The 22,500-nt window shown below is 37.7% G+C and overlaps 1 protein-coding gene across 1 annotated transcript; it reads right to left on the reverse strand.

Annotated features, from left to right (window-relative positions):
• Window positions 1–13,249: 13,249 nt before the first annotated feature.
• On the reverse strand, window positions 13,250–21,853 carry LOC107809218 (uncharacterized). Its single transcript, XM_016633811.2, has 18 exons — window positions 21,715–21,853; window positions 21,265–21,372; window positions 21,064–21,153; window positions 20,880–20,991; window positions 20,601–20,628; window positions 19,770–19,868; window positions 19,596–19,665; window positions 19,475–19,509; window positions 19,285–19,359; window positions 19,109–19,204; window positions 18,243–18,306; window positions 17,918–17,971; window positions 15,946–16,031; window positions 15,801–15,861; window positions 15,643–15,707; window positions 15,386–15,491; window positions 14,212–14,300; window positions 13,250–13,863 (listed from the first exon to the last, which is right to left on the reverse strand). Exons 2-18 carry the CDS (start codon window positions 21,328–21,330, stop codon window positions 13,701–13,703), a joined length of 1,359 nt encoding a protein of 452 aa, XP_016489297.1. The 5' UTR covers window positions 21,331–21,372; window positions 21,715–21,853; the 3' UTR covers window positions 13,250–13,700.
• Window positions 21,854–22,500: the final 647 nt, after the last annotated feature.

Below are 22,500 nucleotides of genomic sequence, written 5' to 3' on the forward strand. Positions count from 1 at the left end.
TTGTGTCGGCCGCTTACCACAAACCGACCACCTCAACTTTCTTTGTAATTCAAAACAGAACATGTTAGAATGGACTCAGTCGGTCCTTATTATTGTCAATATATCTTTTTCATCATTTTTCGATTTTTCATTTTTTTTGTTGTGGTCGAATCTTATGGAGATTGCCTACGTATCATGACCCCGCATGAATCAGACCTTGCGTAGTTCGTGCCAATAAAAGATAAACTATCAAATTAAAACACATTTTTCAACTTTCAAATTAAAACAAACTTGGTTGCAAAAGTTTAAAAACTAACCATACTAACAGACTTTTGAATCAAAGAATTACGAACTCAAAACAAACGGTCAGTTCCTTTCCCCGTTTGCCAAAACAAAAGACGGTATTCACCTGACCGCTGACTCTTTGATTTTTTTTTCCAAATTACAATAAAACTTGGTGTTGTAAACACGGCCCCTTCAGCGCCTCGGGGACGAAGATTTATAAGGCTGTGTGGGTCAACTTAGACCAAAAATTCTAAACATGACCAAAAGGTGGCTATTTGTGCAAAGTCAGCCTTCCGGCGTCCCTTTCGGGAACATTCGGCTATTTATGACAAAACAGCATCACCTGACTTATTTACGGCTCTTTTATCGTTTTTCAAATTAGAAAACTCAATATTGCAAGCACGGCCTTTCAACATCTCGGGGACGAAGATTTTTAAGGCTGTGTGGGTCAACTGGACCAAACCTTAAAGAATGACCCAAAAGGTGGCTGTTTATGCAAAGTCAGCCTTCCGGCGTCCCTTTCAGGAACATTCGGCTATTTATGACAAAACAACATCACCTGACTTATTTACGACTCTTTTTATCGTTTTTCAAATTAGAAAAGTCAATATTGCAGGCACGGCTTTTCAACGTCTCGGGGACGAAGATTTTTAAGGCTGTGTGGGTCAACTGGACCAAATCTTAAAGAATGACCCAAAAGGTGGTTGTTTATGCAAAGTCAGCCTTCCGGCGTCCCTTTCGGGAACATTCGGCTATTTATGACAAAACAACATCACCTGACTTTATTTATGACTCAATTAAAATTCGACATGTTTTTTTATTATTATTATTATTTATTTGTTTTTGACTTTTTAGCAAAAGGTGGTTGGACCCGATGAGGGTTGCCTACGTATCTCACATCCGGTGAGAATCAAACCCGCGTAGTTCGGGTAAATAAACTATTTTTGAGAAGACCCTTTTCCATTTTCTATATTTTTTTTATTATTATTTTCACAACAATCAAATAGACTATTATTTTTTCATTCGTAACAAGCAAACATAAAACATTCCTTCTTCTTTTTTTTTTTAAAGGTGGGGTTGGACCCGATGAGGGTTGCCTACGTATCTCACATCCGGTGAGAATCAAACCGGCGTAGTTCTCGGGCATCGAAAATGGAGTAACTAGACTAACCCCTTTTTTTGGAATTTTTTGAAAGACATGCTTTAAAAGAAGAAAGAAATTTTGTTTATTTTGATTTTTGTTTTATTTTTTAAAGAAAGACTTCTAAAAAATTTATTTGCTTTTGACTTGAACTTTGGAAATGTTTTTTTTTATTTATTTTTTAAACAAAAAAGAAAATGTGTTTGGTTGATTTTTTTTTGTTTGTTTTATCTTTTCTATGGAAGAAAGAATGTATATTTTTTATTTATGATGTTGCCTCTTAAATTTTGAAAGAGGGACTTTTAAGAAAATGATGTGGAATTCTGAGTTTATTTATTTACAAAAGCACTTCTAAAGAAAAGTCCTAATATTTTGGATTTTAATTTTTCAAATATTTTTTTTTATGGACATTTTACAAAAGAGAGATTAAAAAGCAAAGAGTATTTTTGGATTTTTGTTGCTGATTTTTAATTCTTATTTCATTTTTTCATATGAAAGACTGCAGAAGGAGGAGATTTTTTTTTATTTGAGTTTAAAGAAAACTTCTATATTATTTTTTATTTCTTTTTTGTATTTTCTAAAGAAAAATTTATAAAGAACTAAAGGAAAATATATTTTTTTTGGATTTTTTTTGGAAAATTGGGGCCGGAACCGATGAGGTTTGCCTACGTATCTCACATCCGGTGAGAATCAGACCCGCGTAGTTCGGTCAAATTAACCGAATTATTTTAGAACAAAATTCTTTCCTTTTGAACAAACAACTTTCCAAAAATAAAAGACTATTTTTCTATCTTTTTGTTTTTCTTTTTCTTAGTAAAGCAAATTACTGAAAACAAAACATTTTCCCTTTTATTATCGTAAAATTTTGGCAGAGTTTTGACAGTAATTGGGCATTGCTATTTTTCAAAGTAGAAAATTAGCCCTATACACTGTTATTTTTTTTGTTTATTTTTCAAATACTCCAAAGTCAGGCAGCATGCATGTCCGAGACAAATAAATGCACGAAAACAAATAGGATGCAACAGGATGGTCTTTTCATTTCAGGTTGCTAATCCTAGACGGACTCAACCCCTATGTTGAGTCCCCTAAGTCAAATGCAACATGATGCAAATAAGCGTTCCTACTAGGGATCCGACATGAAGTCAAGTTATTCTAGGTTCGTAACCTGGGTATTTGTTCTAGACTGTGTACCCGAGCGGACAACTCGAGTCGAGGAGGGGGCTACGTACCGGGGACCCGCGAGATCGTCCGGCTTTGTAACTTGTCCGACCTCTTTCTTATTTCAGGTATTGACACTAACAGAATAGGGAGTCTCGACCAGCGAGCTTCTCCCCGGAGGTAAGAAGAGAAGGGTTTCGGCACAGTTTATATACAGTTCAGATAATATCAAAGCGGTAAAAGACAACATTTAGCACGTTATGCAAAAACATGTAATAAAGATCAGATAATAAAGCCAAATATAACAATTATTCTAAGCTCGAATTCTTGAACCCTGAACCAAAGGTTCTGGGTTCATTTGTCCCCAGCGGAGTCGCCAGAGCTGTCACACCTCCTTTTTGCGCGCCCGGCCCGGAAGGGTTAAATGCGCGAGGGGAGTTTTTCCAATTTAAGTGACAATATTCGAAATGGGATTATTTATTTAATTCAGAGTCGCCACTTGGGAAAGGTTTGGCTTTTGGTGTCCCAAGTCACCGGTTTATCTTGAATCCCAAATCGAGGAAAATATTCGACTTTTCCAAATGAAGTCTGCGAACCAGAAATTCTAAGTAAGGAATTTTGTTGACCCGAGGGAAGGTGTTAGGCACCCTCGAATCCCGTGGTTCTAGCACGGTCGCTTAAATTGTTATAATGGCTAAATATCTGATTTAAATATATGTTATGACTTACGTGTTTTTATTAAGTTTAAACCGCTTTTATTATTATCATGTATTTTTATAGAATTGCAACGTCGTGAAAAATGCGTTTCGAACCACGTCACAATCAATGCACCTGTGGTCGTCGACACATTTTGACTCCGTTGAGATTTAGATTTGGGTCACATCAATGTGCACCCGTGTTTAAGAAGGTTAAATTATTAAAGGTGCACCTAAAGCAACTAGCGTATTGTTATTTTGGGGAAGGCCGTAAAATTCGCTAAACGGTCTGTCCCGAATTTTAAGTGTTTTAATATATACATTTAGAGGGCCCCGCAGCTTGTGCATTTTTTGTTTGTCGAGGCTCGTCTCATTCTATTTATTTAAAGGAATTTGCAACGTCATGGAAATGCATCTCAAACCACGTCACAATCAATGCACCCGTGATTAGAGATATATTTCGATTTCGTTGAGATTTGGATTTGGGTCACATAAATATGCACCCGAGTTTAGGGAGATAACATTATTAAAGGCGCGCCTAAAGCAAACTAGCGCATTATTATTTTTGGGTAGGGCCGTGAAATTTGCTAAACGGCCCGTCCCGGAATCTAAGTATTTAAGACATATATTTTGTGAGGGCTCCGCAATCTGTACATTTTTATTTGGCGAAGCTAGTCTCGTTTTTTTTTTATTTATTTATTTATTTATTTTTAAAAGGATGCCATTTTTATGCTTTTAACAATAATAAAACTCAAAGCCTCTTTACCATTAAAATCCCATAACTTGTTAGAAGTTTTTTAATAAAAGGAGTTTAGCGAATGAGTGTTTCGGGAGTAGTAAGAGCATGTACTAATAATAATTTTGTCCGAATGACCTAAGCAAGGAAATGACGAACAGATTAATGTCAAACTCGTGTCATAGAACAACTAGTCCAATTTAATTAAATGACATCGGATAAACAAAAATCACATAACGCAAAATGAGCAAAAATGAAAACATAAGCAGAAAATTATCATACCAATTTCTATATTGCATCTTCGAACATTTAACGTAACATTTCCTTATCTAATACTTGAGGTTTACTAACCTTTGAACCTCGGCAAACTCAGGACGACAAACAGTGTCTCCTGCGGAACTCGAACTTGACCTCGCTCGACGAGGAACAACGACGAAACCTCAGAACAAACTCGGCGAACCGGACCTCGACTCAGCTTTTGGACTTTGGACTGGAACTCGACTTCAACACAAGGTCGAGCAACTCACCTCCATGAACTCCGGTTCAACTAGTGGCGTGAGGATAGGGGAAACAGTCGCAGGGCTGCTTGGCGTGAAGCTGATGGACTGTTTGGTCGACGACTGTGGGGTCGACGGGCAGTGTTTAGTGGCCGGAGGCGTCGCTGGACATGGGGACGACGAACAGTAGTGGTCGTCGGGGTAGTGACGCCGTGAGGGATTAGTGATGTGACTGGTTTTTGACAGTAGGGTCGAGGGTTATGGAGGCTTGGAAGCGAGAAGGGTGACGACGAAGCTGGTGGCGACGGTAAGGTCGAGGGGGCGGTGACGGGCCTGTTTGGTGTTGGTGTTTGGACGTGAGGAGATGGTGGTTTTGACGGGAGGTTAGGTTGTTGTTGTTGGTCGTGGTGCTGGGGGAAGGTGACGGGCCTGTTTGGTTGTGACAGTAGGTCGACGGAGGGAAGGTGACGGAGTGGTCGTTTGGTCGTTGGTTGGACAGTGACGACGAGGGGGGGAAGTTGGAGGTTGACGGTGGTTTTGGGTGTAGGGCTGGTTGTTTTCGTGGTGGTTTTGGGTTAAGGTTGAGGGTGTAACGATGGTGGCGATGGAGGAAACCGGGCTGGTTTCAATAGAGGGAGCGTTAGGGTTTTTCTTTGCTTTCGTTCTTCTTCCCTTTTTTAGAAGAAGATTGTACAGTCGTCCCCCACTTTCTTTCCCCAGTTCCCTTTTTAAAAATCCCCCCGCGTGCCTTTGTAGCTTTGGCCAAGACAACGGACCCCACGTGTGTAGGGGTCTAAGATTCATGTCCCCCATGCGCGGTGGGGTTCCCCGTGTATGGGATTCCGTCCGTGTTCCCCACGCGTGTCCCCTCATGTGTGGTGGACTCGGATTATTATGGGCTAGGTCCGAAATTAGGCCTAAAAGCGGGTAATTTGAACCCGAATATTATCCTTTTGCCCGGACCCGATTAAGAACACGACGTTGTTCGACTAATCCTATGTAAGCAAAATAACTACAAAAAATAAGACTAATATTTAAACAAAACTATATCTTTTTAATACATTTTTCAAGATTTAAAATAGCTACAAAATATTAATAAAACTATTTTTTGTAATTTTCGTTTTTATATAAGGATAAAAATATAAAGTAATATTTTTTTGTATTTTTCAAAAATTAAAATGACTACAAAACAATAATAGAACTATATTTTTGGTTATTTTCGAAATTATATAAAGTACAAAAATAGAGTGCAATTTTTGTATTTTTCGAGTTTATGAGAAATACATAAACTAAAATTTAAACATATATATTTTGTAATTTTTCTTTTTGCAACGAAATAAAGTAAAAATAGTTAAAATGGCTATATTAGACCCAATTTCACATATTCACGCTAAAAATGTGAAAATTCTCGGGGAAGGTCAAAAATCAGGTGTCTACAAGTACGAAGGGCCATTTAAGATCGTCGCCAAGGTAGGCAAGATCTCATACAAGCTTGACATGTCATCGTATCTTAAGATCTACCTTGTCTTCCATGCCAGCATGCTTAAACCATATCATGAAGATAAGGATGATCCAAGTAGGGGTCAATCAAGTTGAGCGCCAATGACTATCACCGCCTCGCATGATCGGGAGATTGAGGCTATCATAGATTATCAAGCCAGGAGAAAACAAGGGCAAAAAGCCACCGCTATGTTCCTCGTCTATTGGAAAGGGCAATCACCAGAGGAGGCCACGTGGGAATGATATGAAGACTTGTGGCAATTCAAAGATAAGATCCGAGAGTTTATGCAGCAGAATTGCGCCGCGGTCGTCGCAATATTGGGTGGGGGAGAGTGTGATGACCCGCCATGTCATCATACCACATAGGCACCATTTGGCATATATTAATGCCATGTGGAAGCTTACATAAGAAGAAGGCTAGCATTTGTGAGAATATTCTAGAGAGGTATGGACATTTCCTTAGGAAGAACCTAGATCCTTATGGATTTGCTACGAAAGTCCTTGGAATCTTCTAGGCTTGTAGAGAATTCTAGAAAAAAGCCTTTATCTTGTAAATATCAAGGACTTGTGTAATAATTAATATTTACGCACTAGCCCCTAGGAGACTAGTATATAAAGAGGGTCATTCATTTGCAATTCATCAAGCAAGTAATTCAAGTTCTCTCTAATACAAAGCTTCCTTTAACAATTCTCTTGTGTTCTTTCTTCCATTCTCTTAGTGATCTTGAGTATAGTAAGGCTGACTTGGCATAGCAAGAACGTGAGCAAGTTGTGCAAGATCGTGAGCGAGTTGTCAAGTGTCGCACGTGTACTTAGTTAACAACTAAGGACGTGACAACGTGGTATCAGAGCGAAGGTTTCAACTAAGGGAATTGTGATGATACGCCATGTCATCATGTCACATAGGCGCCATTTTGCATATATTAATGCCATGTGGAAGCTTACATAAGAAGAAGGCTAGCATTTGTGAGAAGATTCTAGAGAGGTATGGGCATTTCCTTAGGAAAAACCTAGATCCTTATGGATTTGCTAGGAAAGTCCTTGGAATCTTATAGGCTTGTAGAGAATTCTAGAAAAAACCCTTACTTGTAAATATCAAGGACTTGTGTAATAATTAATATTTACACACTAGCCCCTAGGAGACTAGTATATAAAGGGGGTCATTCATTTGCAATTCATCAAGCAAGCAATTCAAGTTCTCTCTAATACAAAGCTTACTTTAACAATTCTCTTGTGTTCTTTCTTCCATTATCTTAGTGATCTTGAGTATAGTAAGGCTGACTTGGCATAGCAAGAATGTGAGCAAGTTGTGCAAGATCGTGAGCGAGTTGTCAAGTGTCGCACGTGTACCATTGCACCAAGTAGGGATTCAATATTGACTAGGCAAGTCTTGGAGGTAGGTGGCAAGATTAGAGAATTCTTTAGTCAAGTATTCCTAAAAGTGGGGCCCACTCACTTTGATAAAGAAATAACCTCCCTACATCATTAAATGAAAAGGGAAATAATGCTTGCTAAAGTTACGGATGGGAATTCTCCAAAAAGAATTCACATGAACCCTTACAATGCTATAGCAACGTGAATTGCAAATTCTAAGAGGAGCCCGGTATAACTTTTCTCAAGAATATCATACAGATGTTTCCATACTTTAATTTGACGTTACGTGTTTTATCACAAAAGACGTGTGTTAGAGGGATTGTCAAGAAAATTGACTCAGGTATGTTAAGGCTATCCATTATTTCCTTTTGGCATGATCCAAGTAATGATACGTAAATGTAATGTTATTTCATAAATGGTTCTACTCTTAGTAACTAAGAAGGTCTACGTTGTTCATTCCTGTAACATGATATTCAAAACATGTCGAAGTATATTCCTAACTCTCAATTAAGGTATTCAATAAAGATGTTAATGTTCATAATGGTATTATATCCATCATCATTTACCATCGAGCTACGGTCGGTCGGGCAGTCATGCAGTTACCACCGAGCTATGGCTGGTTGGGTAGTTACACATTTACCACCGAGCTACGGCCGGTCGGGCAGTCATGCATATACTACCGCGCTACGGCCGGTCGGGTAGTTACCATTGATTAGTTGGGCAATTAACATCATGAGAATGATGTAATCAGAACTATTATATTATAGTTTTATTTATATATACGAGATGTGTCTTATTCTATATGTTATGGCCCTCAGCGGCAAGTCAGAGGTTATAAATTGACTTTTATCCCTCTCCGAGATAGTATCTTATTATTACGTTTCATTTCTGCCTTACATACTCTGTACATTCGTCGTACTGACATCCCTTTTTCTAAGGCGTTATGCTTCATGCCACGCAGGTGTAGATAGGCAAGGTGAGGACCCTCTACTGTAGGCTGCCTCCAGATATCAACATTTGGTTGGTGAACTCCACTTCTTCCTGGAGTATTGCCTAGTCACATTCTATATATGTTATTTTGTTTTATGAGGATGTCGGGAACCCTGTCCCGACTTATATATTATGGTCATGTTTTCTTAGAGGTTTTGTAGAACGGTATCCTGTGTATAGTTTTAGGTATGACATGTTAACGGCCTTGTCGGCCCCAATGTATCTATATAAAGCTTTTTGAATTAGTTATGTGAGTTAAGTTCTAATATTGTTACTTATATATATATATATATATATATATGGCCTATCATGGCCCGTGACAAGTCTTATAGTAAAGAAGGATAAGGTACATGGTGATCGGTTAAGTAGGCACCGGGTGCCAGTCGTGGCCCTCGGATTTGGATCGTGAAAAACTTGGTATCAGAGCGGATCCTAGGGATATCTGCAAGTCATGTCTAGTAGAGTCTTGTTTATAAATGTGTTTGTGCACCATGGTGTATAAACAGGAAACTACCGGGCATTTAGGGACCGGTTACCCTTCCTTCTTGATATTAGATCGTGCAATAGAGCAGAGTCGTAGGGAATAAAGCCCTTGACCTTTGACTTGTTTTATATATACAGCGACGCCTATGACCAGGAAAACTACAGCTAGTCAGAAGGGTAAAGCAGTGGCAGATGAGGGCATGAGTAGAGCACCAATGTCTAGTGAGGGCCAGAGTGAGGGCCCCGAGGGGAAGTGTGACACCCTCGTATAGTTCTCCAATTTCGCCAGCACTTGAGGAGACGAGGAGGAACCTAGTACCTCCACCTATTGCTCATGATGAGGATATGGATATGCGGAGTGTAGTGCTATTCTTGACTAGTTTGGTAGCCACTCAGGCTCAGCGCCAGGTAGGTACAGGTGTTGGTTACGTTGATAGGGTTATTAGCGCGAGAGTTCGAGACTTCATCAACCTGGACCCTCCAGTGTTTACCGGATCCAACAAGGATAAGGACCCACAAAACTTTATTAATAGGATGCATAGGACTTTAAGGGTTATGCATGCATCAGACACTGAGTCAATAGAATTGTCTAGAGGGACAAATGCACCTTCAGCAGTATGGGAAGAGTTCTTAGGGGCTTTCTTGCATCATTACTTGCCAGCAGAGATTCATCAAGCAAGGGTAGACAAGTTCTTGGATCTTAAACAAGGGAATATGGGTGTGTGGGAGTATAGTCTCCAGTTTGATTCCTTGGCAAGGTATGCCCTCTCGATTGTGGTTGAGATGCGTGACGAAGTGCATCGGTTTGTGGTAGGATTTGGGCCGCACCTGATTAATTAGTGTTTCACGGTCACTCTGCTCGATAGTATGGATGTTTCCCGCATCCAGGTTTATGCTCAGAATTTGGAGGATCGGAAACGGCAGTAATACAATAATCGTGATGAGGGTCAGCGTAAGAAGGCTAGGTCTGCTAGACAACCTGAGGATTTTTTGGGCGATCCTATGCCACTATATCCTATTGATAGTGTCTGACAATTGCAGAGGCCGTATAATGAGGGATCTGCCTATTTTGAATCAGGTTAGGGCTCAAGAATTTCGGGTTTTCAGAATCAGAGGGATTCAAATTAGATAAGGGCGCTTCCTCCGCAGTGCAGTCAATGCGGTAGAGCTCATTCTGGACAATGTCGCCAGGGATCTAATGTATGATGTACCTGTTGAGACCCTAGTCATTACATAAGGGATTGTCCTATGAAGGACAGAGGTGGGATGGTTCAACCCACCAGATTTATAAAAATCTCCTCTTCTTCAGTACACCCTCTAGAGCGAGGCCCTCAGGCATCAGTTGGTAGAGGTAGAGGCAGGGGTGGAGCATCTAGCTCCGGCGGTAGTCATAATTGCATGTATGCTTTGGCAGGTCATCAGGACCCAAAGGCTGCACCGAATGAGGTGTCAAGTACTGTGACTATGAGTAATGTTCAATCTTATTAATGCAAATTGCCCAGTTAATATGATTAATATAAGAGTGAGTTGGCATTACGCCTGAAGGGTTGAGGGAAACCAAGGCTAGCTTGAAAGCAAAGTAAGAACCCGAGGATAGTGGACTAAGGAAGGATAGGGGAGTAACCTAAGACATTAAGAAGTTAGAACTCTAATAGCTCTAGCACCCAAGGGAGGAAACAACATATAGTACGCAAGATTTTAGGAAAGTTAGTATATTATAATAGAATGTTATGAACCTGATTATTAAGATTTCAACTAGTAGGTGTCAGCGCCTAGAAGATAGATTAACAGAATCATAGGTGACGAATGGATTAGGAAGTAGTTTTATAGAGAGTCGATGTCCTGACCCCGTGAGAGCCCGATATTTATTTCATTGGAGTTTAGCCGGGGAAGGTATATACATTTATAATTGATAAGTATGTTATGTACATCTTGCAAGTTTAAACATTCAAGGACGAATGTTTCTAAGAGGGGAAGGATGCCACATTTCGTGTTTTCGTACATTAAAGTTTCGTCGTAAGTTAATCGACATAGACTCGGGAATGAGATTATTTTTGAGGTCATAAGCATTTATGCTATTTATAACAGGTGCTAAGTAAGTGTCGTGAAGGTTAGAGGGTAAATATATCAAAGAAGATGAGTTTCGTTGAAAGTTGTCAATCTGGGATAAAATACATCCGAGTTATAATATCCGGTATTTATGGACTAGTGTCATACAAGGTACTACATGACCAATATAGTATGGTGTATAAAGTGTGTTAAAAGTGATTAGTATTTTAAGTAATTTGAGATAATTCTTAATTATGTGGATAATTGGGTAATTATGAATTTTTAGTAAGAGATTAACTAAGTAATTAAGCTAATTAAGAAATTGATGGTCAATTATTAGGGTGGATAAGTATTAACGTTGCAGCAAGTAGGGATTCATTATTGACTAGGCAAGTCTTGGAGCTAGGTGGCAAGATTAGAGAATTCTTTGGCCAAGTAATCCTAAAAGTGAGGCCTACTCACTTTGATAAAGAAATAACCTCCCTACATCATTAAATAGAAATGGAAATGCTTGCTAAAGTTTACGGATGGGAATTCTCCAAAAAGAATTCATATGAACCCTCACAATGCTATAGCAACGTGAATTGTAAATTCTAGGGGAGCTCGGTATAACCTTTCTCAAGAATATCATACGGATTTTTCCCTACTTCAATTCGACGTTACGTGTTTTAGCACAAAAGATGTGTGTTAGAGGGATTGTCAAGAGAATCGACTCAGGTATGTTAAGGCTATCCCTTCTTTCCTTTTGGCATGATCCAAGTAACGATACGTAAACGTAATGTTATTTCATAAATGGTTCTACTCTTAGTACCTAAGAAGGTCTACGTTGTTCATTCCTGTAACATGATATTCAAAGCATGTCTAAGTATGTTCCTAACTCTCTATTAAGGTATTCAATAAAGATGTTAATATTCATAATGGTATTATATGCATCATCATTTACCATCGAGCTATGGTTGGCCGGGCACTCATGCATTTACCTCCGAGCTATGGCCGGTTGGGTAGTTACACATTTAACACCGAGCTACGACCGGTTGGGCAGTCATGCATTTACTACCGCGCTACGGCTAGTCGGGCAGTTACCACTGATCATTTGGGCAGTTAACGTCACGAGAATGATGTAATCAGAACTATTATATTGTAGTTTTATTTATACATATGAGATGGGTCTTATTCTATATGTTATGGCCCTCAGCGGCAATCAGAGGTTATAAACTGACTCTTATCTCTCCCCAAGATAGTATCTTATTATTACGTTTTATTTCTGCTTACATACTCGGTACATTCTTCGTACTAACGTCCCTTTTTCTAGGACGTTGTGCTTCATGCCACGCAGGTGTAGATAGGCGAGGTGAGGACCCTCCACTGCAGGCTGCCTCCAGATATCAGCTTTTAGTTGATGAGCTCCACTTCTTCCTGGAGTATTGCCGCGTCACATTCTATATATGTTATTTCGTTATATGAGAATGTCGGGAACCCTGTCCCGACTTATATATTATGGTCATGTTTTCTTAGAGGTTTTTGATGACGGTGTCCTGTGTATAGTTTTAGGTATGACATATCAACGACCTTGTCGGCCCCTATATATCTATATAATCTTTTTGAATTAGTTATGTGAGTTAAGTTCTAATATTGTTACTTATATATATAGATGTGGCTTATCATGGCCCGTGACGAGTCTTGTAGTAAAGAAGGATAAGGTACGTGGCGCTCGGTTGAGTAGGCACCGGGTGCCAGTCGTGGCCCTCCGATTTGGGTCGTGACAATTATCGCCTTTTTTTTTGCCAAGGTAACTATTAGCTTGCGGCCAGAATTATTTACATTCGATAGTCATAAACTATAGGATTTATATTTTTTATATATAACATATATATATAATATAATATAAAATATATACTTTTTCGACTATTATTTTAAGAGCAGCTATGTAGTGATATTTTTCCTTTTCTTTTCTCTTCTGTTTGTCCTATTACTTTTGAATTGCAGTGCAATGCAGAAGTACAAATTTTTTTATTTTTAGTTAACAAAGGCTCGCTACAAGAATTATAGTAAAAAAGGGTACCTGCAAATTGTTGGCAATAGATACATGAATTTTGGTGGATAAAAAATAATAAAAGGGGTATATACGATACACGCCAACCAAGAAAGAAAAATATAAAGAACTGTACAACTCATCAATAGATAAAGATATTGATTACTTTCAAACACTTCTCCAAAGATTTCAGTTGTAATGATAGTGCCAAATATTTTGGAACATCTCAAAATGAAAAGAGTATCATATAAATTAAAACGAATAAAAAATTACATATTTAAGTTGAAAGTAGTTAATCAAATGAAAGAGGGGGGAGAAAAGGAGAGATTCTATTAATGACACTACAATAAATTATATTAAACAATTAACCTGTAAAATGAAGAAAGAATTCTTTCTTTACAGAGTAAAAGCAAGGCTGTGCACTAGCGAAAGCACCCAACCAACCTTAATCATAGTCATACGACGCAGTAAGACAAACAAGAAATTGATGTTACCAATCAAGAGGAGCAATTATTCCTTTTTTCTTTTTCCAAGTTGGGAATAATTGATTACATCACAAAATTTCCCATTACAACCATGGCAGTAACATAAGTTCAACAGATAGAAACAGCCACTATATTTCAATCGTTACATGAGATGTAAGATCTCTTCGATTCTACCCTTTGTTATAAAATTTACTATCCCAATGGCCCTGTCCACACTGTGAAATGGTAATAGCCTTCTACGCTGTTCAGGTTGGCCTGGGTAGCATGCATTAGCAGATCAAGACAGCCCACCCTTTTCACTCAATTTCTTTGATAATTCTACTCGTTCGCAATGGCTCATTCTGAATGCTTCCTGGGGCACTGTGAGCTTTCCTCCTCTCGGCTCTCCGCCTCTCAGATTCAGTCATCTCCCGTACTTGCTTTGTTGCCTTGTATATTGGTTTTGGCAAGTGCCTGTGTCTGCAAAATCATAATAAAAGGGGAATGAAGATAACCTCAAAGCTTTTGGGCTCACTGAGAACTTATCAGATATTCAACCTCCAAAGGAGCAGGAATAGAAAAGTAACAAATATGTGCACAGAAAAATTTGACCATGGTAATCATCTTCTTCTGAACTTCTAACTCTAGCTTAACCATGCAGCTTTTGCTCAGGCTTATGAGCTAGCAGAATATAGGTCTTAGCCTACCAAGGTTTTCGCACTGGGTGGACATGAGGTTACTTGCCAGTTAAAAAAAATGATCAACTACAATTTGGTACCAATGGACTAAGGCCCTAAGACAAGATTCCTAGTCAAGTTGAACGTTTACCTGACTATGCGCTTGACTTCAGCAAGATGCTTGTAACGATTCTTGACAGCCTCCAAATATTCATGTTTTTTCCGCTCTCTTGGCAAAACCTGCAAGAACACAATTTTTAGCTCTTCATGATTGATGTGAAGAAAAACAATTGATACGACCCCCAGAAACAGAATTACAGAACAATCAAGGAAGCTACATCACATAGCATTCTTTTCCATTTTCTTTTAAACGCAATTGTGTGATATTCGCCCTCCAGAAATAGTAAGGAGTAAATTATGTTGTTCATTAGTTGAAGGCATTTTGTGTGAATTAAACTGATGCACATAAAGAAGCTTCAAAGGGAATAGGGCAGAGACAATTTCACGTTGTCCTAAATATGGTCACAAACCATACTTTTCAGGAAAAAGTTTTGGGGCAATCAGGTACCTGAACAATTTAATAGTATAATGGCAACAGAACATATCAAAAGTCAATCTTTCAGAAAAGTTCCAAGACAGATATTTTTTCTTTTCTTTTTGCACAACAGTTCCTGCGCAATCATTTGTTAATCATTTCACAGGTTATAACTTTCTCCCTTCTTTTTTCCAAACATTTTGATCATCGACAAGGATTTATTTTTGTTCATGTTATGGTGTTCTAAGGATTTACTTTTCTTCTATGCACATAAGCTATGTTTCTTTCCCTTTTTTCCTTTTTCTATTGCACATCATACTCTAGCTTGTGCAAGAATTTTAATGAACCACAAAAGCTTTTTTCAAGTTTGGGATCTCCGTTTCATGTACTTGCAGCATTCTAATTAACAAACTCTAATTACTCATAATCCTGCGTGTCCGAGATTTCTACTGAAGAAATGTAAAAAAATTCTTTTGTTTTCAAAAAAAAAAACACAAATCTCCCCATGTCAAGCAGCCCAAGAGACTAGAATGGATGCGTATAAAAACTTACAACCTCTTGATCTTATTTTTTCAATCTTAACCACTGTGTTGAAACCAATCCACCATTAAAGAGGAACAGGAGAGAGAGAGAGAGAGAGAGAGAGAGAGAGAGAGAGAGAGAGAGAGAGACAGAAATCTCAGAATGATTCAAACCCATAACGCATCTAAAAGCAGAAATGAAACATGTACACACGTTCCCGGAACACAGTACATAAACCAAGTGAATCAAGCAGAGTGTAGGTACATACAACTCCCAATTGCTCAGATGCTTTTGCTTTCCATAGACGAAGGTTGGTATCATCACTTCCTGAGATAATATAACTTGCATCGCAACTGAACTTGACACAGAATACCCTGAGTTGATAACAGATGTCAGGAAAACACATTCACTTGAAAGTGCAAGTACATTAAGCAGCCAAGACGGTCCATTATAATTGGTGATAACTACATGACAACTAATAATAAAACAAAAAAAATGCTTCTTAATCAAGATATAGAGTGAAACCTCTGCATCCTCTTAGTGTGATAGATTTCCCTGCTGTGACCACCATTATATTGGAAAATTCTCACCTACAAATGGTAATTCGGTCAAAGTGCTGAGGGCACTAGGTGAACAAATAAACTTGATAGGAACTTATACAAATAAACTTGATAGGAACTTACTGTTCTATCATAAGATCCAGTAACAAATTCTCGACCTGTTGGTGAATAGTCTATATCCATCCTGCAAATATACCACACTTATTAGCGCACACAACTTGTTAAATCCAACACATAAACTGCAGTAAATGAAGAGATGATGCCTTACACTGAGGAGACATGATCTTTATGCACACATTTGGCTTCATTTAACTTTCTAACATCATAACTGTAGCACTTGCCATCGTCATTAGCCTACCCCAATAAGATGTGAAGAGTCATTGCAAGAAAACCACATAATATATGAAATTCATATTGAGAACAACTAAAGATAAAAAAAACACCAAGTGAGACCCATGCCCTTGTATCTATGTTGCTCGGGCTCTCCGAAAATGTCGTTGGGTGCGTGTATGATCCTCCAAAAGTAGTGCATTTTTGGAGAATCCGACACGGGTGCGGCAGCATTTTGGAGAGTTTGCGCAACATAGCCTTGTAGTATGCATGCACTCAACCCCTCAACCTCCCATAAACTGCATTCACAACTAAGTGTTCAGGCAGCTCCTCATTATCACATCATTGTAAAAGGGGCCTACTGAAGCAAAACAAAGTAAAACGCAGCTATAGCAACATTTCACACAAAGGCAGTGAGTTCAAGATAAAGGTACAATGCTCTACTTAAGCTGCAGAGACTTCGAGCAATAATGTTAGGGTGATGTTAGAAGCAAACTAGGCAACTTTCACTAAGAAAACACCTTCTGAAGACCACCTTTTTGTCCAATCTATTGCAAGTTTCCGTCCATATTTAAGATGATTAAATTCTAAATTCATATTATAACAATCAAAGTGGTCTTAGTAATCGGAAAAAGAATGGAAGCAGGATACAATTATCCACCTTACTCTTTGTTACATTTAAACCATCATGGTTTACTCATCATCAAAATTTGGGCATTATACTTTTCCATTTAAGGTCTATGCGTCAAGGAATTATCACGGAATTTGCAAGAAACTTAAAATAGGCTCTCCAGCTTATAATAGTATATGTTACAAAAATTTCTGAATATTATAATAGTATATGTTACAGATTTCAGATATAGAAAAATCAGGCCTTAAGTTCTTTCTCAAAAAGGAACCTGATCCCCCCACCAAAAAGATTCCTTCCTCAACAACAACATACCCAGTAAAATCTCACTAGTCGGGTCTGGGGAGAGTAGAGTGTACGCAGACCTTACCCCTACCCCGAAGAGGGTAGAGAGGCTGTTTCCGGGAAACTCTCTGCACAACAGGAGGGGGAAAAAAAATATTCCTTCCTCAAAGGAAATATTAGTGTGACCAAGACGTTAACTAGAAGAATCTTTAAGCTTCCTAGCTATGATTCATAACGGATCAGTTCTATTCACGCTCTCCTCGAAGTTTCCAACTTCAATTCTAACCAGGACAAAGTAGCCAACAGTGATCATGTGCTTATTGAAAAAGAAAACCAGTGATCCAGCAGCTTTTCATAAGCTTAATGGTTAAGGCAGGTAGATGTAGTGTTCCACTTAAACTTAGAACATTATAATTTTTCAGATCCAACTGTTGTTGTAGTAATGTCAAAGCCTGCTTTCAGGCCTAGAATTTAGCCAAATTAAGCGTCTTTATAAGAGAATAGTCCATCTCTAGGAGTGAAAACTCGCAGCTTATCAAACCTCTAGCATGACGTTCAGATGATGTTATATGTTTCATTTTAATAGATTTATCCAAAAAGTGACATGCTAATATGAACATGTATTCATGTCAATTCTAAATTAATACAAACGCGAACTTCAATTAAAGGAAGTACGCAAAATAGGAGTTAATCAAATCTAATAGTACCTTTTCCCCAAAAAACACAAATTTCAGTCACATTTAAGTGACCTGCCACCTGTAATCTATATTTAGTAGAAATTAAAACACCTCATAAGGTTACAAAACTTGCTTCCCACCCCCACCCCCTACCCCAAACAATGAAAACAACATAATATAATAACGGAACTATTTCTTGGGAATAGGAATCGGGAAGGGGTTATCAAGGAACTGAAAGCAAAAAAGCATCATGACTTGAATCACGAGAGAGCAACACAAGATACATGAAAAGGAGAACAAAGTTTTCATGTAGCACTCACAGCAGTGAAATTCATTGGCTCCATGGGATTCCAAGCTATAGAATTAGTTTTTGTCTGAAAAAAAGAGATACAAAGTCAGAAATGGACCTTTTGAAATAATACAAAGCAGATATATTACTTAAAAGTATATCCCTGCAGCTCTTTTAAAATGACCATGAACCTATGAACAAGCCAATCACTCAAAAGATGTTCAAAGCCAGAAAGAAATGGATAGCCTCACTCATTTACACATTATCAAAATAAGTAGCTTATGGGCCAGCGTTTACCAAAACAAGACCACTTATACATTAACAGTAATTTTCACAGAGACAAATGTGCTGCTTACCCTCATAATAACCTTTCTAGCTGGTGTAGACATCCGTAAATCATATATATTTATGCTACGATCACTGCAAGAAAGATCAAATACTACACAATAAGTAGCTGCAGGCCAAAAAATGGATCACACTTGGAGATACTGCGAGTATCAACTCTAGTGTAGTCACAGAGCAGCTAGTGAGATTACACCCATTGAATAACATCTTGGAATTAACAAGCATGGCATCTGCTATTCTAAAAGAACCCTCACGGGTACCAGAAAAAGAGCAGAAATTGAACTGCTCAATTAGCCGAAGCAAAACCATTTAACACAAGATTTTCTTTCAGCAACACCTTACAGAAGCAATATTTCATTGGTTCTGCCATAAATGTTAGGAAGATTCATCTATTTCACTAATTATTTTTTTGAAGTTTGATTTGATGATCAGAGAAGCCGCAACTACTGCGTAAATAATTGTCCAAGACGTTGAAAACATAGATGTACATAATAGTGAAGTTTCAAAAGGATAAGAGATATTTAACTTGAGAAAGGTTATGTCCCAAAAAGAGGGTTCTATTTAAACATGAAAACTACATGATCGGACAATGCCGTTACCCAGCAAAATAGATGCACACAAGTATCAGAAGAAAAAGAAAAGGACATGGAAATAACATACGCTGTAGTCACTTTAAAGAAAAGGAGTATCACATATAGATATATGAAAATATGTAACTAACACCAATAGATTGATTACCTCGAACAAAAAGCAATTTGTACTAAATTAAGACAAAAGGATCAAGGCAAGAAACTTATATAAAGACCTCCAATCCTTTCCCAACAAACAACAAAGCAAAAGAAGAAAATAAGGCTCTAGAGTCTTAGTGAATGAAAACCTTGCTGATGTTGCCAAAAGATTAGGTTCTCCTGGATTAAACCGAACAGAAGTAACTGTGTCATTCCCCCATTCAAAACTATTAACCGGCTGAGACCTGGTTCAAAGGTGAGTAAAATGTGTTAAAAACTGCACATATTTGGCAGCAGAAAAGATACAAGAAATAAGTAAGCAGACCTGTTATGGTTCCAAATGTCAACTTGAGCACCAGCAGTAGCAAAAAGATCACCATCCCACTGGTGGTCAACACCCCTAAGGAACAACAACATCAGCAGTTTAAGACATGAAGCTTTAGTAAACAAATAAAGTTATTGTTGCAGTTAAGTAACAAATCGTCTTGCAAGTGCAAAGGTACCAAATAACATACCAGAATGCATTCTTCCAAACATACACAGCCAATGGCTAAGAATAAAAGAATTCAGTTTGTTAGACAATCTGGCACAAAAAGTTCATGCATGGAAACAACAGAAAGCTAGAAACGCATTTACCTGGGATGAGTTACCAGACCCATCATCTGACTCCATTAGAGTATCACCAGGAACTTTCCAGAGCCTAAGACTACAGTAAAGTAGCACAAAGCACAGTGGATCAGATTAAGTACAGGAATATATTCATTAATAAAATTTGTATCCTCACGTGCAATTTTTCTCATGAAGCCTTACGTGCAATCAGTTCCACATGATACAAGAATACGGCCATCCGTAGACACTGTCAAACCACGTACTGCACCTTGGTGACCAGGAAACTGACATACTGTCCGCCTATTTTGTTTTGCAAAAAAACATTTGGGAACAAAATTATTATAAGTATCACGACCGGGATAAAAAGAAATTTCAAAAGAACACCCATGAGTTGTTCATCAAGTAATGGGAACTATCAGAGCCTTTTTAAATTCCACTAACATGCTTCTGTTTGCTGGTTACAGATGAAACACTGCATATAAGTTCAAGTTAAGTATTTGAATAGGCCAATCACGTACCTCAAAGAAAATAAGAAAAAAATGCAAAGGAAGAAGAATCCGGCATCAGATTGTATGTAAAACAAAAAAAAAGTTCATATTTCAAGTCCTTTACTCCACAGACGAAACATTTAAAAGAATTGCAAAACGTGACAAAAATTGGGGATAACAATATGCCATAAAGCTTGAGTCAACTACAGCAGTAACATGGAATGCAAAAAGCCCTAGGGAATTGTGAATTGGTAGAAGTAAAGGGAAAACAAATACCTTACAGAATTTGGAATCAACATTTAGTTATCCAAAATAATTCCCCTCAGGTCTCATGATCAGAATTTCATGTATATTCCTTACTTCATGGTAATGTAATCAAAGTATTTTTGAGTTCTAAATGCTTTTAAACTGAAAACATTGGTATGGTCTAAAAGATTCTTACCTTACGCAAATGCACAAAGGTTATATGAAATCATGCTTGTTACAATAAAATACTACTGCGTACTAGTAAGTAATAACTAAAACAACTGCAATGCATGATTACCTGGTAGCCAAATCCCATAGGCGAACATCTGCACGACCACAAACAATGTTTAGAAGCCCGAAGTAATTAATATAATTTTAATATTTTCAGCCAGCAACACCTCGATGCATTATTTGTCAGTGTTAAAGTTTTAATTTTTTTTTTGTTTGTCTTTTACCAAAAAGTGTCATCAAAATGCTGCAGGATTTTTCTTGCCATTTGGCCTAAATGTTTTTAAAATGAGAAAACTTGAGGCTATGCAAGAACTTATAAACACAAAAGACGTAAAAAGGATCATACCACCATCCATAGAGCCAGAAAATACTCCTTTCAAGTGATTAGGATTCTTTGCCATGCAAGAGACAGCATCAATGTGCCCATCCATCGCTCCAACAAATGGCCTCGCAAATATCTTTAAAAAACTTAAATTGACACATTCAAACAAAAGAAAACAATAAAAATCAAATCAGGGAACAGGAAAAACCTTCTCTAGTTTTGCTGCATTCAGGGCGCGAACATATTCCACTGCCTTCTCTTGAGGTCGAAGGTTGGGATCGAAGTTACGAAAAACTCTCTGATCAGCATAGATCAATATGCAAGTTAGTATTTACAAGATATCAAGGACGTGCATGGCGTGAAATCACAATTCTACAACACAAAGTAAAAAATGATAGAATGGCCAAACCTGGAGGTCCTGACTGCGTTCACGAGTAAATTCATCCGTAGACCGAGTTATCGCTTTCACCCGCATATTGATCTCTTCTCCTACAGCTTTCAACTCTGACAAAATAATCTTCAAACCCAAAAAATATATATATATAATAGTGAGATATTGACTGTCAAGACCTGTAGGGATTCACCTCAATTTAAGGACCATTTAAATAAACTGATTGTACAGCACTCACATTAATTGATTTCTAATACTTGGAATAAGATAACTAAAAAGCGAAAATTGTTTTTTGGGACAAACACAATGAATAATAAGCTACACTTCAATCTCAAACTAATTGGTGTCGGCTGTAGGAACAGTGAAAGCCAAATCAGTTACATCCTTTATTACTGGAAACAAGTAAGAATTCAGGTTAACGGAGAAAAATTCAATTAACCGAAAGAAAAGAGATAGTTCGGAGTTTACCGGTGATGGCGGTGGCGCGGGGAAGTGGTGGGTTTGTTAGCCGAAGAAGAACTGTGGGGAACTTGAAACCAGGCGTTCAGGTTCACGAAGCTCTTGGGGTTTTTAGGGTTATGTTGGCTTATAGTCCGTTTGGCCAAACTGAGAAATGGTTTTCTTGAAAAGTGCTTTTTCCAAAAGTAAAACATTTTTTGTTTGGCTAATTAATTTAAAAATTATTTTTGAGCAATAATTAGTATTTGGCCAAATTTTAAAAAAACTACTTCTAAATGTATTTTTGTCAAAAGTTTTTCTCAAAAAAAAACTTCTGGAGAGAAGTTACTTTTTTTTGCTTCTCCAAAACTGCTTCTTCTTCTCCTCATAAATACTTTTTTTTCTTCCAAAAGTTTGCCAAACACCTCAATTTTTGGCCAAAAATATTTTTGGTAAAAAAAAAAAAAAAAGCAATTTTGATAAAAAAAAAAAACTTGGCCAAACATGCTATTAATATTTAAAAAAATACTCTTAAAATTTGCCAGTTGTGTAATTAGTTAGAGACACTATGCAGTATTTGGTTAGATTATTTTAGTAGATATTAAATTGTCACATGCTATACGTTTGGTTAAATTTGTTTATGTAACCAAATTACATTTTGTTTTCCGCCTTATAAATATGTGGATAATGAACTTATTCTTCTATTTGTTATCTATCAATATATGTAGTTTAATGTACGTGCGTTGCACGTGTGCCTCGCATCAAGTAAATATATGTGCAAGAACAATGTGTTTAACTACATATGCTTCATCACGA

The sequence above is a fragment of the Nicotiana tabacum genome, chromosome 10 (assembly GCF_000715075.1).
Source record: "Nicotiana tabacum cultivar K326 chromosome 10, ASM71507v2, whole genome shotgun sequence".
Lineage (NCBI taxonomy): Eukaryota > Viridiplantae > Streptophyta > Magnoliopsida > Solanales > Solanaceae > Nicotiana > Nicotiana tabacum.

Bases quoted from the DNA above. Each gene is read 5' to 3' on its own strand.
- LOC107809218 (XM_016633811.2), bottom strand. From the start codon at position 21,330: ATGCGGGTGAAAGCGATAACTCGGTCTACGGATGAATTTACTCGTGAA. The intron at 19,869-20,600 runs GTAATCATGCAT...AAAACAAAATAG, and splicing joins CTATGGGATTTGGCTACCAG to GCGGACAGTATGTCAGTTTC. The intron at 14,301-15,385 runs GTATGTACCTAC...GTGTTCTTGCAG, and splicing joins CATCTGAGCAATTGGGAGTT to GTTTTGCCAAGAGAGCGGAA.